This window comes from Corythoichthys intestinalis, chromosome 17 (genome assembly GCF_030265065.1).
Source record: "Corythoichthys intestinalis isolate RoL2023-P3 chromosome 17, ASM3026506v1, whole genome shotgun sequence".
Lineage (NCBI taxonomy): Eukaryota > Metazoa > Chordata > Actinopteri > Syngnathiformes > Syngnathidae > Corythoichthys > Corythoichthys intestinalis.
In genome coordinates this window covers 12183388-12199880 of record NC_080411.1, presented here as the reverse complement: position 1 = coordinate 12199880, position 16493 = coordinate 12183388, and the positions used below count along the sequence as shown (strand labels likewise).

Sequence of the window (16493 nt, the reverse complement as noted above, 5' to 3'; positions counted from 1 at the left end):
AGTGGGAGAACTTGCACAATTAGTGGTTGACTAAATACATATTTGCCCCACTGTCCGTAAAACAGTCTCGATTCTTGGTCAAAAGCAAAAAAAAAAAAAAATGTGCAGGTAGCATTTATTTTACGTAAATATGTCGAATGTGCGGCTCGTCTTTAAGTTCACTGTGGCAAGGCCTTACTACAACAAAGACCTTTTTACGTTGAAATTCATGTGAATAGTGGCTTAAATCCCTGAATTCTTTCTAGATATGGACATAAAACAGTCTCGATTCTTGGTTAAAAGCAAAAAAAAAAAAACGTGCAGGTAGCATTTATTTTGCGATCTATGATGCCAATGCCTTAGCGGCTAATTTCTCCATTGTTTTTCACAACGTTTCAAAATGCATGCATGGTACGAAAAATATAATAATTACCTTGAATCCTCGAACAAATCACTCCTGAGACAATCCTTCCTGTTTGTATGTGGGACAGCTTTCGTACTTTTTGAACGGAAATCCACCGTCAGTTCGCTGCGTGCGTGTTTGTGAACAGCTCCTCTTGGTGTGTGCGGCCCACTGCTAGAAGGAGTTGCGCAGTTAATGGCTGAGCTGACCCATCAATAATGATGATGTCTATGCTTAGGCATTACCAATTAGTAGGAGTTAGAAACGTACTTGAGTGAAAATCTCTGTTGCTTTTTTAAGGCGTAGTGGAGAGTGGCGTTGGCAGCATCGGCGGCGGCGGCGGCGGGAGTGACGTGGCGCTCTACTCCGGCTTGGCGGCCGGCGCGGCCACAGTGGCTTTGCTGATCGTGGGTGTCACCGTGTACCGACGAAGCCGCAGAGACTACGGCGTGGATGTCATTGACTCATCCGCCCTCTCCGGAGGTTTCCAGTCCTTCAACTTCAAGACGTCGCGGCAAGGTGATACATATACTGTACATATATAGCAGCTATATGTATTCCGTGATCTAATTTACATAAGGAATGGATTTAAAGTGTTTACTTTGTGTATGTGTGTGCTGTACAGTATTTGTATGAATCATGTATGTGTGCTCGTATGAATAATTCATTTATGCTGTTTAATGTTTTATTGTATGCGCGTGTGATGCTTAATGTAAATTTGTTTTACAAGGTTAGCATTACAGGTCAGATTTGTTGTGATATTACGGCAAGATGGCAGCGGGGTATGAAGTAGAGTGGGGGGGGGGGTTCGCCTCACTGAATTATTATTGTCCTTCAAGCCATTCATGCAACTGTGCATTGTCACTCTGTTAAAAATACAAAATGAAAAATACAATATCATTATTGTAAAATCAGGTAAAAAGATTTTTTCAATGTATTTATTTGAAGTATTAACTCAATAGGCTGCCATTGACGGTTATTTTGACTGGGAGGAGGCCCCCCAAGTCAAATTGGATTGGACGTATATCGCTGTCAGTGGCAGTGAAACATGGTCACTTAATACTATCCCTCCAAGTTGAAATGGATTTGACGTCTATAACTGTCAATGGCTGTGAATGAGTTAAGGGCTACAAGCAGAACGAGTAAACCAGAAGTATAAGGATATTGTCAAATATATATTTTTATTTCTTCTACACTCAAACTGAAAACAAAAAGCTCAAATATGTTCACATCATGTTTATTGATGTAAAACAAAATACGAATATTCTACAGTTTCATACATTGATTTCAACTAGGGCTGTCAAAATTATCGCGTTAACGGGCGTTAATTATTTTTTTTAATTAATCACGTTAAAATATTTGACGCAATTAACGCACTAGGCCCGCTCAGACAGATTTAAATGTCAGTACAGTGAAAGGCCAACTCGTTAATTGTGTTTTATGGAGTTTTTCCGCCCTCTGCTGGCGCTTGGGTGTGACTTGCATATGTTATGTGGCGTAATGTCGCCCTCTGCTAGCGATTCAGTGCAGCTGATTATTTGGGTTTCGGCGCGCTTTTCTGACGTGATTATATGTCGACGCGAACTCACACTAATAGACAGTGCTATTCAGACCAGCTAACTAACGTCCGCATCCAGTATTCAGTGGCAGTTCTCATAGCCCCATGATCACACTGTTTGTGTCTAATACATGCATCGCTTGTGAGTTATATTCCTCCTTTGTTTATATTCATGAGAATTAGATAGTTATTGATGATGTGTATTTGAATTTGTTCACATATATGGTGAAATGCAGTTACATTGTTAGATGCTTGTGAGCTAATTGGCTAGTGCTACTGCTCAAATGGACACGTGTGTGTACATTTTATGTTATTTTGTGATTTATGCAAGTAATTGACACATTGCCTTGTTATTTTCAGTTTTACAAAAATACAAGAAACGTGCTCCTGTCAAAAAGAGATGACTTCAGTAAAGCCCATGCAACTTTGCCACACCGTCTGATTTCTTTTTGGAACTTATGTTCGCGATCTGTCAATTTGTGTACTCACACACATTGAGGACAGAATAGGGCTACTAGTTTATTTTTTGATTGAAAATTTTACAAATTTTATTAAAACGAAAACATTAAGAGGCGTTTTAATATAACATTTCTATAATTTGTACTAATATTCATCTTTTAAGAACTACAAGTCTTTCTATCCATGGATCACTTTAACAGAATGTTAATAATGTTAATGCCATCTTGTCGATTTATTGTTATAATAAACAAATACAGTCCTTATGTACCGTATGTTGAATGTATATATCCATCTTGTCTTATCTTTCGATTCCAACAATAATTTACTGAAAAATATGGCATATTTTATGGATGGTTTGAATTGCGATTAATTGCGATTAATTACGATTAATTAATTTTTAAGCTGTAATTAACTCGATTAAAAATTTTAATCGTTTGACAGCCCTAATTTCAACATTAGCTGCCATTGAGCTGAGCTGTTTAAGTGACTAGCTCCCTCTAGTGTTAAAGCTGAGAATTGCAACAGATTGTAGACTGAACCCAAGCTTCTTATGCGTGCCATATTCAATGATATTTTCATCATTTGCTGTGGGCCACTTAAAACTGGGGGCTTTAGTTTGGACCCCCTTGTCTGAGAGGCTTCAAAATAAAGGTGTCTTTCCACAGGCAACCCTCTGCTGATCCACTCGTCGCTGCAGCCTGACTTGAGCGTGTCTCGCACATACACCAGCCCCATGTGCTTTCACGACGCCATGGACAAAGAGCTGCTGGACCCCCTCCCCGATATCAAGATCAAAGGTGAGACCCTGCTATTCAATAAGACTTTTTCTAATACTGTAGTACCACGACATACGATTTTAATCACAGAATTCTCCGGACTATAAGCTGCTACTTTTGTCCCTCATTTTGAATCCTGCGCTTTATAGTCCAGTGCGGCTTATTTGTTGATTTATTTGGGTCAATAGGTAACACTTTATTTGACAGCTGCGTCATAAGGCCATCATAATTATGACATGACACTATCATGGGCATTTGGGAATGCATAAAACGGATGTCATTAAGTGTCATCCGGCAAATGATGTCACTAACTCCATTTATATCCTGCTTGGATCTTTTACATCCATTCAAAAGTGAGATAATTTGCCGTATCACACAAAATGACATCTGTCATAAGCATTCATTAATGCTCATGGCAGTGTCATGTCAAAATTATGATGGTCTTATGACAGTCTTATAGCGCCACTGTCAAATACAGTGTTACCAGATACCATAACTAGCAATTAATTAAACAATTGGAACGGTAACTGAAGAAATAATTAGCACAGAACAAGAAATTTTATTGTTATTTGCATATATAGCTGTTTTCCGAAATTTCCATGGTCACGGTGAATCAGTAACAGGCACACTTTTGCTCAATAGACAATGTTTACTGATTAGAAAATGCAGAATAAATACGATTTATTGATTACAATCCCACAAGAGCAAGCAAACAAGTATCAACAAATGTCAACGATGACACTAGATTTGAGTTTGTCAACCCCAGAATCCACGCGTTACCGTTACAGCAAAACGAAATGTCCCTTACCAATGAAAATCGCTTACCGTGACAACTGAGCGGGGAGCCAACACACTCCGGTAAGGCGGCGAAGGAACAAAGCCAGGCGATCCTGTCCGTGACGCCACTAATGTTTTCCGAAATTTCCAGGTTCGCGGTGAATCAGTAACAGGCACGCTTTTGCTCAATAGACAATGTTTATTAATTAGAAAATGCAGAATAAATACGATTTATTGATTACAATCCCACAAGAGCAAGCAAACAAGTATCAACAAATGTCAACGATGACACTAGATTTGAGTTTGTCAACCCCAGAATCCCCGCGTTACCGTTACAGCAAAATGAAATGTCCCTTACCAATGAAAATCGCTTACCGTGACAAATGAGCGGGGAGCCAACACACGCCGGTAAGGCGGCGAAGGAACAAAGCCAGGCGATCCTGTCCGTGACGCCACTAATGTTTTCCGAAATTTCCAGGTTCGCGGTGAATCAGTAACAGGCACGCTTTTGTTCAATAGACAATGTCTATTGATTAGAAAATGCAGAATAAATTAGATTTATTGATTACAATCCCACAAGAGCAAGCAAACAAGTATCAACAAATGTCAACGATGACGCTAGATTTGGGTTTGTCAACCCCAGAATTCCCGCGTTACCGTGACAGCAAAACGAAATGTCCCTTAGCAATGAAAATCGCTTACCGTGACAAATGAGCGGAGTGTTTTGACAAAAATTCAATCATAGAAGTTTTTGAATGCGAAAAAATATTTGAGACTCAGAAATTCACATTTGAACACTTAATATTTCATTGAAACCGTTTTCTTTGATTGAAGCAATCCTTTTTGTGTTTGGGCCATGTTATGGGTAGGACATTTGTGTCTAAATCATTCTTTTCCCAAAAAAGTTGCTTCAATCAAAATATATATATATATTTTCTATCAAAGAAAAAATCATTTGCAAAAATTAAATTGCACTTCCGTAAAAATATATATATATTTTTTGAAAATATTTTTTTAAATATTTTTTTTAATTGAAGTGTCACTTTTCTTGGAGAGCAAAGTTTTTAACTTTTGAAACATTTTGACACAAAAATCCAACTTCTCCGCTACTTCCAACATGTTTGAGTGGCAGGTGACTACGCCAATGGCATAAGAGCATGATGAAGCAAGAATAATGGCCACCAGGGCTCCAGCCAGCCATCGGACTCTGCCGAAAGTCCAAGCCGAAAATAGCGCACCGGTACGGGGGTGTGACATCGGGATCTCACCGGAGTGCCCGCGACGGTACGGTGCCCTGTCGCGGCACAATGGTGGGACCCATGAAAATATATGTTTTGATTGAAGCAACTTTTTTTTTGATTGAATAATAAAGACACAAATCTACCTCCATAACAATGCCGCTGTCGAATAAGTGGTACCGATTAATATCTTTTGGTGTACATATCCCATAATACAGTGAAGACGGCTTATAGACACTACTCACCAAGGTCACATAATGACGTGTCGCTGTATCCAGCCACCGTATTGTCCGTCATTGTTTATCCGTATTCTCAATGGTTTCAATTTGTCGTGCAATTTATAGTGCAATTCATGGAAGCCCCGGTGCTTTCAGACGCTGTAAACTCATTGGATGCGTTGCATGAAAGGCATTATGTGGAAAAGCTTCAGTCTATCCATTTGCCAGATCCATATTTGATGCCTAAATCGATATTTTTCGACCCGCTGTCTTCGCCCTCTCTGCCTGACATCTGCTACCCTGATATCTACAACTATCCTGTCCACACAAAATCAGCCTATTCTCACGAAAGTTTGAAAAACTTTAAGACCAGCACTCTAAGCAACATTACCCCGTGTGACCCTTTACTTCCAATTTTCTAAAATGGCGACAATCAATTAAAAAAAAAAAAGTTAACTGCGATGGCCAACGCTTCAAGGATAGGTGGATATTGGACTATTTCTTCAATAAAACACGTAACAACTGTGTCTGCCTCATTTGCAAAGAGACAGTCGCTGTTTTCAAAGAGTTCGATGTGACGCAATATTACCAAACAAGACACGCTGACATGTACGACAACATTACAGGGAAGATACGCAGCGAGAAATTATAGCAACTTGAAGCTTGTTTAATTTCACAGCAGCAGTATTTCGCAAGAGCCCGAGTGTCGAAAGAGAACGCCACAAAGATGAGACTGTTGAAATTATGAATTTTAAAAAATAATAAAGCAAATGTGACACACAGAAGGCCTTGCTAAAATTTGTTTAAATATATTGTTCTATGTAAATCAGCCAAGGTAGCCCCCTGCATTTTTACCACACCAAATCTGGCCCCCTTTGCAAAAGGTTTGGACACACCTGTTTAACTGATGATCCGTAGACGAGGCCAGCTTCTTTCACTTGGTACCAGCTAAATATTATTCAAAATGTAATGATGGTGGAAGAAATAAGCATCTAGAGCTGAAACGAATACTCGAGCAACTCGAGTAACTCGAGTTTAAAAACTGATCAGAGTAGTTTTATTGACCTCGAGTAATCGTTTGTTTTGACAGCTCTAAGCATCACGTTTTGCTCGGACTACTTTTAATGCGGGACGCACTGATGTCACGTACGTAGAGGAAGAAGAAGAAGAGAAAAAAAACTTACTGCAGCCGACAGCCGCTACAAACGACGCTGACGTTGCTAAATACTAGCCCGCACGATGCTAGTTGGTAGCAGGTAGTGTCTGATGAGTCTCATAGAGATCACATGTATGTTGAACTAGATGCGAAATGACAGACTCGGCTGCGTCTGGGCAGCGTTAGTAAACAGCCGCCATCTTAAAGCAGTAGAGCGCTAATAAAGAGCGCTAAGCGCTAATAAATAAGATTAACGTAACGTTAGCCCTGCGGAGGGCTAGGTTTCTATTAATTATGACCACTGTCGATGCTTGACTAACGTGTCTTACATACAGGCTTTAACATAACATAGCGATGTGGAGTGATGAGGGTGTAAAATAAAAACTCAATCATGCTAACTATCAATTTTAGCTCAGTAGTCATTGCTGGATAAAACACCAAGTAGCACTGGTCCCTAATGTGTTCCAATACAGCCTGTATCATACATTTATTTTGAACACTGCAAAAACTCAAAATCCTATCAGGACTTACAGTTTAGACTAACTTAAAACTTAACTAGAACTTAAAAATGGCTTGTCACAAATAGAAATTAAATGGAAACACGTGGGGAAAAAATCCTAACTTTTAAGTGATGTGTGTTATCAAGCGTAACGGCATTTTTAGGTATATATATATATATATATATATATATATATATATATATATATATATATATATATATATATATATATATATATTAGGGCTGTCAAAATTATCGCGTTAACGGGCGTTAATTAATTTTTTAAATTAATTCCGTTAAAAAATTTGACGCAATTAACGCACTTGGCCCAGCTCAGACAGATTTAAATTACAGAGGAGTGAAAGGCCCACTTGTTAATTGTGTTTTGCGGAGTTTTGCTGCCCTCTGCTGGCGCTTGGGTGCGACTGATTTTATAGTGTAAGTAATTATTGCCATCAACAATGGCGGGCTACAAGTTTATTTTTTGACTGAAAATTTTACAAATTTTATTAAAACGAAAACATTAGGAGGGGTTTTAATATAAAATTTCTATAACTTGTACTAACATTTTTCATAAAGAACTACACGTCTTTCTATCCATGGATCACTTTAACAATGTTAATAACGTTAATACCATCTTGTTGATTTATTGTTATAATAAACAAATACAGTCCTTAAGTACCGCATGCTGAATATATATATATCCATCTTGCGTCTTATCTTTCCATTCCAACAATAATTTACAGAAAAATATGGCATATTATATAGATGGTTTGAATTGCGATTAATTGCGATTAATTACGATTAATTAATTTTTAAGCTGTAATTAACTCGATTAAAAATTTTTAATCGTTTGACAGCCCTAATATATATATATATATATATATATATATATATATATATATTTTTTTTTTTTTTTTTTTTTTTTTAAATAAGATCTAAAGGTTTTTTGAGTGAAAACAGTGAATTAGTCTTTTTTTTAATTTTAGTTACATCTGAGATGCAATTGTTGGCTGTTTTCAACAATATACATCGAAAATAAAGACATTGATTGACTGAAAATGGTTCAAGGTTAGATGAAATGTCTTGTTTTCTCATGTATATTTATAATTGCTCTTCTCCCAAAAATATATTTGTTTTATCCGATTCATCGATAGAATTTTCAGTCGATTACTCGATTACTAAAATATTCGATAGCTGCAGCCCTATAAGCATCTTGAATTTGAAACTGTATGTTGTCGGCGATTAGCCTCGCAATGATCTTAATTGTGGTTGTCAGCCCAAAACCCTCTAAATATATATTAAATGCATCTTACCAGATATAAAATGACTACTACATAATCTGTGGTAATCGTTTGGAGCCCAGTTTTCTCGTCGAATTGCAGCAGTCCATCTCGCTCTCCTCTCCGGGTCTCTCGGAATCCGGTAGAACTTCAAGTCTCTCCGTCTGTCTTCTCTGTTATTGCAACCAACCGCCACACACGCCTTCACCATTTTGATTATTAATGTTAACGAGCAGAAAAACACGCCATAACAGGAGGAATTTACGTGGCGGTAATGCATCAACACGATGAGTTGACGGACAATATGGCGCGGAGGCGTGGTTGTGACGTCATGTGAGTAGGGTCTATAGTCCTGTGCAGCTTATCTATGCACACATGCCGTTTTCATGTCGAATTTGGTCGGTAGCAGCTTATAGTCAGGTGCGCCTTAAAGTCCGAAAATTACGGTAGTTCCAGAACCTGGTTTGTACGTCAAAATGGTTGTATGTCGACACGGATTTCCCCCATAAAAATACATTATAAATCAATTAATTTGGTTCCACTTTTTTCACCACTACTACCACCTGCACTAACCTCCATGGGACCTCTAATGATCTCTCTCACATAAAACTCTGACATGCTGCCGTCTTGCGTGAAAACAATGAAATTGCGACACCGCATTTCAAATTTCAAGTCGTATGTCGAAAAAATCGTACGTCGATACATTCGTATGTCAAGGTACCACTGCATGACAGAAATGTCACTAGCGTACACAAGCTTATTAGTTACTCAAATGTTTTTTTAAGCAGCCAATGTACTACATATACTCATGTATAGCTCACAATTTTTTGACTGAAATTTTCGCCCAAAATTGCGGGCGCGCCCTTTATGACCGATATGCTGTCCTCGCTCTGACAATTGCCCAAATTAGTGTTAGCTCGTATTATATTAGCTATTAACCTCGAAAAACGAGGGATCACTGTATTGTAGATCTGGTCCATTGAGTTTGGCAATGTTCAAAAAAAATTCATTTGTATTTCTAAACATATTTAGGGTGTTGTTTTTTTTTTTTTTACTCAGTCTTATGCTTTTCCCACAAGGCTTTTCCACTCTCCTACAGCGTCCATTACAATTTCCGTATTGGCCCGAATATAAGACGGCCCTGATTATAAGACGACCACCTCTTTGTCAAGACTCAAGTTTGAAAAAAGACTTTTTGAACACCAAATTAATTTTTATACAGAAAATAATTACAGTACATCTGAAGCATGATTATAACAATATATTTGAAAGAAAAGCATGTTATTTTGCCTCATTCAAATCTTGGTATCTGAACATTTAAATAAGTAAACTAAGTGCAATCACATTCGTAAATGAATGGCTTCTGGTTTTTTAAATTTAAATAAACCAATCTATTGTGATAAAACAACAAAATTGCAATAACTGCATTAACCATCAAAGTGAAGTCTAACTGTAACTGTAGTCTTGAAAAGTCAGTTATGTGATTTACGAGTTTACACATCATTTACATGCACATAGGGATCACAGAGGGTCCAGACTTCCACCCCCAGACGTTCCCAAGGGGCCTCTCTCCAGACTACCGGGGCGTCGTTCCGGGTGCCACGCTGGGCCGGGGCGAGAGGAACTTCTTCGGCCCACAGGGGGCGCCGGCACCCGCGGTCAGGCCACGACACAAAGCCACGGCCGTGTTGGGGCACGCTGGGGGACGCCTAGTGGTGCCAAACACAGGTGCAGGGTTTTTCTTTCTTTTTTCTCCTTCGTTCTTTACTCCATTTGTCCTCCTTTCTTCCTTCTCCCATCCTTTTCTTACTCCTCTTTCTTCCCTCCATGCTTCTTAATTTCCTCCCTCTTTGCTCCTTTCTTTCCTCCAGGCCAAAACAAAAAAAAAAAATATCACACGAGCACTTAGCGAGCGAGACGGGCATTTCGGCAATGTTTGACCTTGTCGTTATTGGCCCGCAGCAAGAATGAGAAAATGTCATCCATCCGGCAAGAACGTTCATTTCTCATTCACCCCACAGATGAAGGCCGACAGCTTTGGCCTTCTCGCAAACGCCTCAGTCAGCCTCCTCCGTCTCGGAAAGCAAACAAACATCATTAACGGGAACGTAAAATACATTAAAATGTGATGATGATCTGATTTAGGTGAATTAGAAAGGACAATTTAAGGTTTAACATGAATCTTGAAATCATCTGCATCATTATCGACTTGAAAATTGTGGCTTTAGGACAAATTTTATGCAGTATGCCTGTCGTAGAGCAAAGTAATACTGGCAACTAGTGGCCTGGCATGCACACTGCACTGCTTTTCTATTCGTCCATTAGTCTTTAATGAAATGTTTTCACATACTATAAAGAGGCATTATTTTCCTTCGAAACTTCTTGATGCCTGAATTTACGTGTAATATATACATCAAAAACATTAGAGCATTAAATACGTCTATAAAAACAGTAATCAAACAATATATATTCAGGCTGCAGCTATAGATTATTTAGGTAATTGATTAATCTATCGATTAGTTAGTTCGAATAATCGGATTACAAACATTTAATGCATTGCAGAATACATTTTAGGAGATGTAAAACAACAAAACAAGTGTTTATGCCTGCAATAACATTTATTTTGGCTTGCTAAGATTGCACTTTCAAAAGAGCATTAAATTCGAATACAAAGTAAAATTCCTGAGTGTTTCTTCAAACAGTGCAGAATTGCACTTTCATTTCACAATAAATGCATTTAAAAGTAAATTAACATACCGGAGCTTAGTCTCAAACAGTATTAAAAAAATTAATGAATGAGTAAAAGTACAACAAAAGAACAATTGGCTAACTTGCATAGCAAAAGTCCGCTAGCTTGAATGCTATAAAGTGCTAACTTTTTTTTTTTTTTTGCAAAGTTCTTAAGTCATTCAAATACATAAACCCACAAAATAATTGCTGAATATACTTCTGCATAATAATGAATGCCTAAACAAACATATTAGCTCAAACAAAAACATACCTTATGTTGGTCTTAACAGGGAGCCGCTGGATTCAGCCATGTGAAATGAGTTATGTAATACTCACTCTTGCCACTAGAGGGCAATGTATCCACCCAGATCATTAAAACTAAATGCAACACTTTCAAAACCAAATATTGCAACGTCACTCTAATTAAACAAATCGTGAGAGCAGCAAAATTTGAGTCGAAGCTTTTTTTCTAATCGAATTACTCGAGTTAATCGATTAATCGTTGCAGCACTGATATATACGTGTGTGTATATCTATTCCTATATATCTAGAGAGTTAAATTTAAAAATACAATTGTGATTTGGAAAATCCTGACAAACAAAAATGATTTAAAAAATCCAATTTAAAAAAAGCGGAATTTGTATAGAAAATAAAATTATATAAAAATAAATATATGTGTATATTTTTTTATTATATTTCTTAAAATATCCTCCCCCATAAGAAATTTTATTTAATTCATATATTTTTATTTTAACTCATTGGCTGCCATTGACGGCGCTCGACGTCCAATCCTAATTTTGACTGGGTGGGTACTTTCATTCACTCCTTCGCAGCGGAAATGGATTGAACGTCTTAATTCTGTCAATGGCACACAAACATGAACAGGTCCTCCCAGTTCATCATTGTCTATCATTGTCTAAAGTAGTCAGTTTTTTTTTTTTAATTAATTTTTTTATATTAACTCTTGACATTCTTATATTTTCAAACATTTTTTTATTATTTCTTTTTTAACTTAAGAATTTTCTCTTTTTTAGCTGATTTTTTAATCATTTTTTGAAATTTAGTATTTTTGCAGCAATACTACTGTAATGGAGTTTTATAGTCCTCTAATGCTTTATACCATCAAGGATCAATGATGATGATCTGTAGGTCAAATGTGCTAATGATATCAACGCTGTCCATAGGTGTGAGTCTTCTGGTGCCCGTCGGGGGGATAGCTCATGACACCACATGGGAAACCAGTGTCATCGTCAACCAGGAGGACAGCAGGTCAGTAGTCTTGAACGTATTTCAAATCAGGTGGCTGTTTAGTTGTTATTTTGTCGGGTAATACTAGTCCTTCTAAAAAATTTGCATATTGTAATAAAGTTAATTATTTTCTGTAATGTGCTGATAAACATTAGACTTTCATATATTTTAGATTCATTACACACAAATGAAGTAATTCAAGCCTTTAATCGTTTTAATATCGATGATTTTGGCAAAAAGGCAAGAAAAATCAAAAATCCCTATCTCAAAAAATTAACATATTTCATCCAACCAATACAAAAAAAGTGTTTTTTAATACAAAAAAAGTCAACCATCAACTAATTATATCAGCTATGCACTCAATACTTGGTCGGGAATCCTTCTGCAGAAATGACTGCTTTAATGCGGCGTGGCATGGAGGCAATCAGCCTGTGGCACTGCTGAAGTGTTATGGAGGCACAGGATGCTTCGATAGCGGCCTTAAGCTCATCCACAGTGTTGGGTCTGGTGTCTCTCAACTTCCTCTTCACAATATCCCACAGATTCTCTATGAGGTTCAGGTCAGGAGAGTTGCCAGGCCAATTGAGAACAGTAATGCCATGGTCAGTAAACACTGTACCAGGTGCCAGGTCGTGCTGAAAAATGAAATCTTGATAGCGAGCTGCATTGACCCTGCCCTTGATAAAACACAGTAGACCAACACCAGCAGCTGACATGGCACCACAGACCATCACTGACTGTGGATACTTGACACTGGACTTCAGGCATTTTGGTATTTCCTTCTCCCCAGTCTTCCTCCAAACTCTGGCACCTTGATTTCCAAAATCAAGCCAAAATGTTCTTTCATTTGAAAAAAGCACTTTGGACTACAGAGCAACAGTCCAGTGCTGCTTCTCTGTAGCCCAGGTCAGGCGCTTCTGCCGCTGTTTCAGGTTCAAAAGTGGCTTGACCTGAGGAATGCAGCATCTGTAGCCCATTTCCAGCACACACCTTTGCACGGTGGCTCTGGATGGTTCTACTCCAGACTCAGTCCACTGATTCTGCAGGTCCCCCAAGGTCTGGAATTGGCCCTTCTCCACAATCTTTCTCAGGGTGCGGTCACCTCTTCTGGTTGTCCATCGTTTCCTGCCACACTTTTTCCTTCCTACAGACTTCCCACTGAGGTGGCTTGATACAGCACTCTAGGAACAGCCTATTCGCTCAGAAAAATTTCTTTCTGTGTACTAGCCTCTTGCTTTAGGGTGTCAATGATGCCCTTCTGGACAGCAGTCAGTTCGGCAGTCTAGCCCATGATTGTGGTTTTGATTAATGAACCAGGCTGGGAGTTTTTAAAAGCCTCAGGAATCTTCCGCAGGGGTTTTGAGTTAATTTGTTGATTCAGATGATTAGGTTAGTTGTTTCTTTAGAGTACCTTTTCATGATATGCAAACTTTTTGAGATAGGGATTTTTGTTTTTTCTTGACTTTTTTGCCAAAATCATCAATATTAAAACAATAAAAGGCTTGAACTACATCAGTTGTGTGTACAGTGGGGAGAACAAGCATTTGATTCACTGCGGATTTTGCTGGTTTTCCCACTTGCAAGCCATGTAGAGGTCTGTAATTTGTATCATAAGTTCTCTTCAACTGTGAGGGATGGAATCTGATACAAAAATCCAGAAAATCACATTGTATAATTTTTAAATAATAAATTCTTATTTAACTGCATGAAATAAGAATTTGATACATTACCAACTAGTAAATATTTCGGCTCTTAGTTCTTTTTTAAGAACCCCTCCTGTTCTCCACTCATTACCGGAAGTAACTGCACCTGTTTGAACTTGTTACCTGTATAAAAGACACCTGTTCACATGCTCAAACAAACAAACTCCAACCTCTCCACAATGGCCAAGACCAAAGACCTGTGTAAGGACATCAGGGATAAAATAATAGACCTTCACAAGGCTGGAATGGGCTACAGGAAAATAAGCAAGCAGCTTGGTGAGAAGGTAACAACTGTTGGAGCGATTATTAGAAAATGGAAGAAGTTCAAGGTGACGATCAATCTGACTCGTTCTGGGGCTCCATGCAAGATCTCACCTCGTGGGGCATCACTGGTCATGAGGAAGGTGAGGGATCAGCCCAGAACTACACGGCAGGAACTGGTCAATGACCTGAAGAGAGCTGGAACCACAGTCTCGAAGAAAACCATCGGAAACACATTACGCTGTCCTGGATTAAAATCCTACAGCGCACGCAAGGTCCTGCTGCTGAAGCCAGTGCATGTCCAGACACGTCTGAAGTTTGCCACTGACCATCTGGATGATCCAGAGGAGCAATGGGAGAAGGTCATGTGGTCGTATGAGACCAAAATTGAACTTTTTGGTCTAAACTCGGCTCGTCGTGTTTGGAGGAAAAAGAAGGATGAGTACAATCCCAAGAACACCATCCCAACCGTGAAACATGGAGGAGGAAACATCATTTTTTGGGGCTGCTTCTCTACCAAGGGTACAGGACGACTGCACCGTATTGAGGGGAGGATGGATGGGGCTATGTATCGCCAGATCTTGGCTGACAACCTCCTTCCTCCAGTGATGAAGATGGATTGTGGCTGGGTCTTCCAGCATGACAACGACCCAAAGCACACAGCCAAGGCAACTAAAGAGTGGCTCCGTAAGAAGCATCTTAAGGTCCTGGAGTGGCCTAGCCAGTCACCAGATCTGAACCCGATAGAAAATCTATGGAGGGAGCTGAAAGTCCATGTTGCCCGGCAGCAGCCCCGAAACCTGAAGGCTCTGGAGAAGATCTGCATGGAGGAGTGGGCCAAAATCCCTGCTGCAGTGTGTGCAAACCTTTTCAAGGACTACAGAAAATGTTTGGTATCTGCAATAGCAAACAAAGGTTTCTGTACCAAATATTAAGTTCGATTTTTGTGATGTATCAAATACTTATTTCATGCAATTAAATGCAAATTTATTATTTAAAAATCATACAACGTGATTTTGTTTTTTGTTTTTTTTGTATTAGATTCCGTCCCTCACAGTTGAAGAGAACTTATGACACAAATTACAGACCTCTACATGCTTTGCAAGTGGGAAAACCAAAAAAATCAGCAGTGTATCAAATACTTGTTCTCCCCACTGTATATCACAATATGCTAATTTTTTTAGAAGGACCAGTATATGTACTTAGTTGGTCATTTTATCAGTTGTTAGTCACCAAGATCGATTAGTGTGTATTGTATAGTAGAAATCCACACTTTCGAGTCATGTTGACGTCAGTGAAATATTCATTTTTTTTACGGTGCTTTAAAGACGCCACATGATTGAACAAGCCAGCGTGATCATTGGACTTCCGACTGCAAGCTTAAGTGTGGCCATGCGACTGTACTGTTACGTCTGATTGATATAATTGAGAATGTGATTATTGTTGAGGCATCTCATTGGTGAAACTGGTAGAGCAGCTGTGCTGGCTAAATTAAAGTAAAATCTAATACTCTACATAGAAAAAAAAGGAAAAATGTAACGACTCCAGTGTAGCCCAAAGTAGTAGTAAAACTACTCTTAGAAGTACATTTATCTGCAAAAGTTACAGAAGTAAATGTACCGGCTCGTTATTTGTTTGGATTTTTGGGCATTTAGTGATTTGGATTTTCGGCAGTTCAGTGTCATCTCAGGGTGTTTTGAAGGTTATAGTTGACCCAGAGATGATTGTAAGCGCCTCTGGCTTTAGCCGCCTCTGAGCCTCGGCTCTCCGCTCATCTGTGCTTCTTCTTCTGCGCCGCGCTGTGCAGCACTGCGATAAGGCGCATGCAGTTCTCCGCTTAAGGAAGCTGCCGGAGTCGCAGCGCCGAGCTGTCAGTCAAGCGCTATCAGCCCATAGGCGGGGAAAGTCCTGCAGGATGGCGAAATGGGATTTCCTTTCTTTTCTTCCCAGCTCACTTTCACATGCTCAAGAACCTCCTGCAGTCACTGCTGTTATGTGAGACAACTAGGGAATGATGCATTCCAAATAACAGATTTCTGAATTTATTAGTACGTAAAAAATAGTTTTGATTCCTAGAGATGAACTGAATTGACTGTCATTAGGTGATCATGTTTTACTGCCATTGACGTCCAATCCAGTTTGACTGGCAGCGATTGATCGATCACTCCTAGTCAAAATGGCTTGGACGTCTGTCACCGTCAATGG

The 16493-nt window shown here is 38.9% G+C and overlaps 1 protein-coding gene across 5 annotated transcripts in view; it reads left to right on the top strand.

The window, feature by feature from the left end:
- The window catches only part of LOC130905495 (netrin receptor UNC5D-like), a 477495-nt gene that overhangs the window by 442673 nt on the left and 18329 nt on the right, over positions 1 to 16493 (top strand). For all 5 annotated transcript variants that reach the window (XM_057818979.1, XM_057818978.1, XM_057818977.1 and 2 more), the window contains 4 exons: positions 683 to 901; positions 3065 to 3196; positions 9865 to 10074; positions 12261 to 12345. In XM_057818979.1, the coding sequence (XP_057674962.1) occupies positions 683 to 901; positions 3065 to 3196; positions 9865 to 10074; positions 12261 to 12345 (646 nt within the window). The remainder of the gene's footprint in view (positions 1 to 682; positions 902 to 3064; positions 3197 to 9864; positions 10075 to 12260; positions 12346 to 16493) is intronic.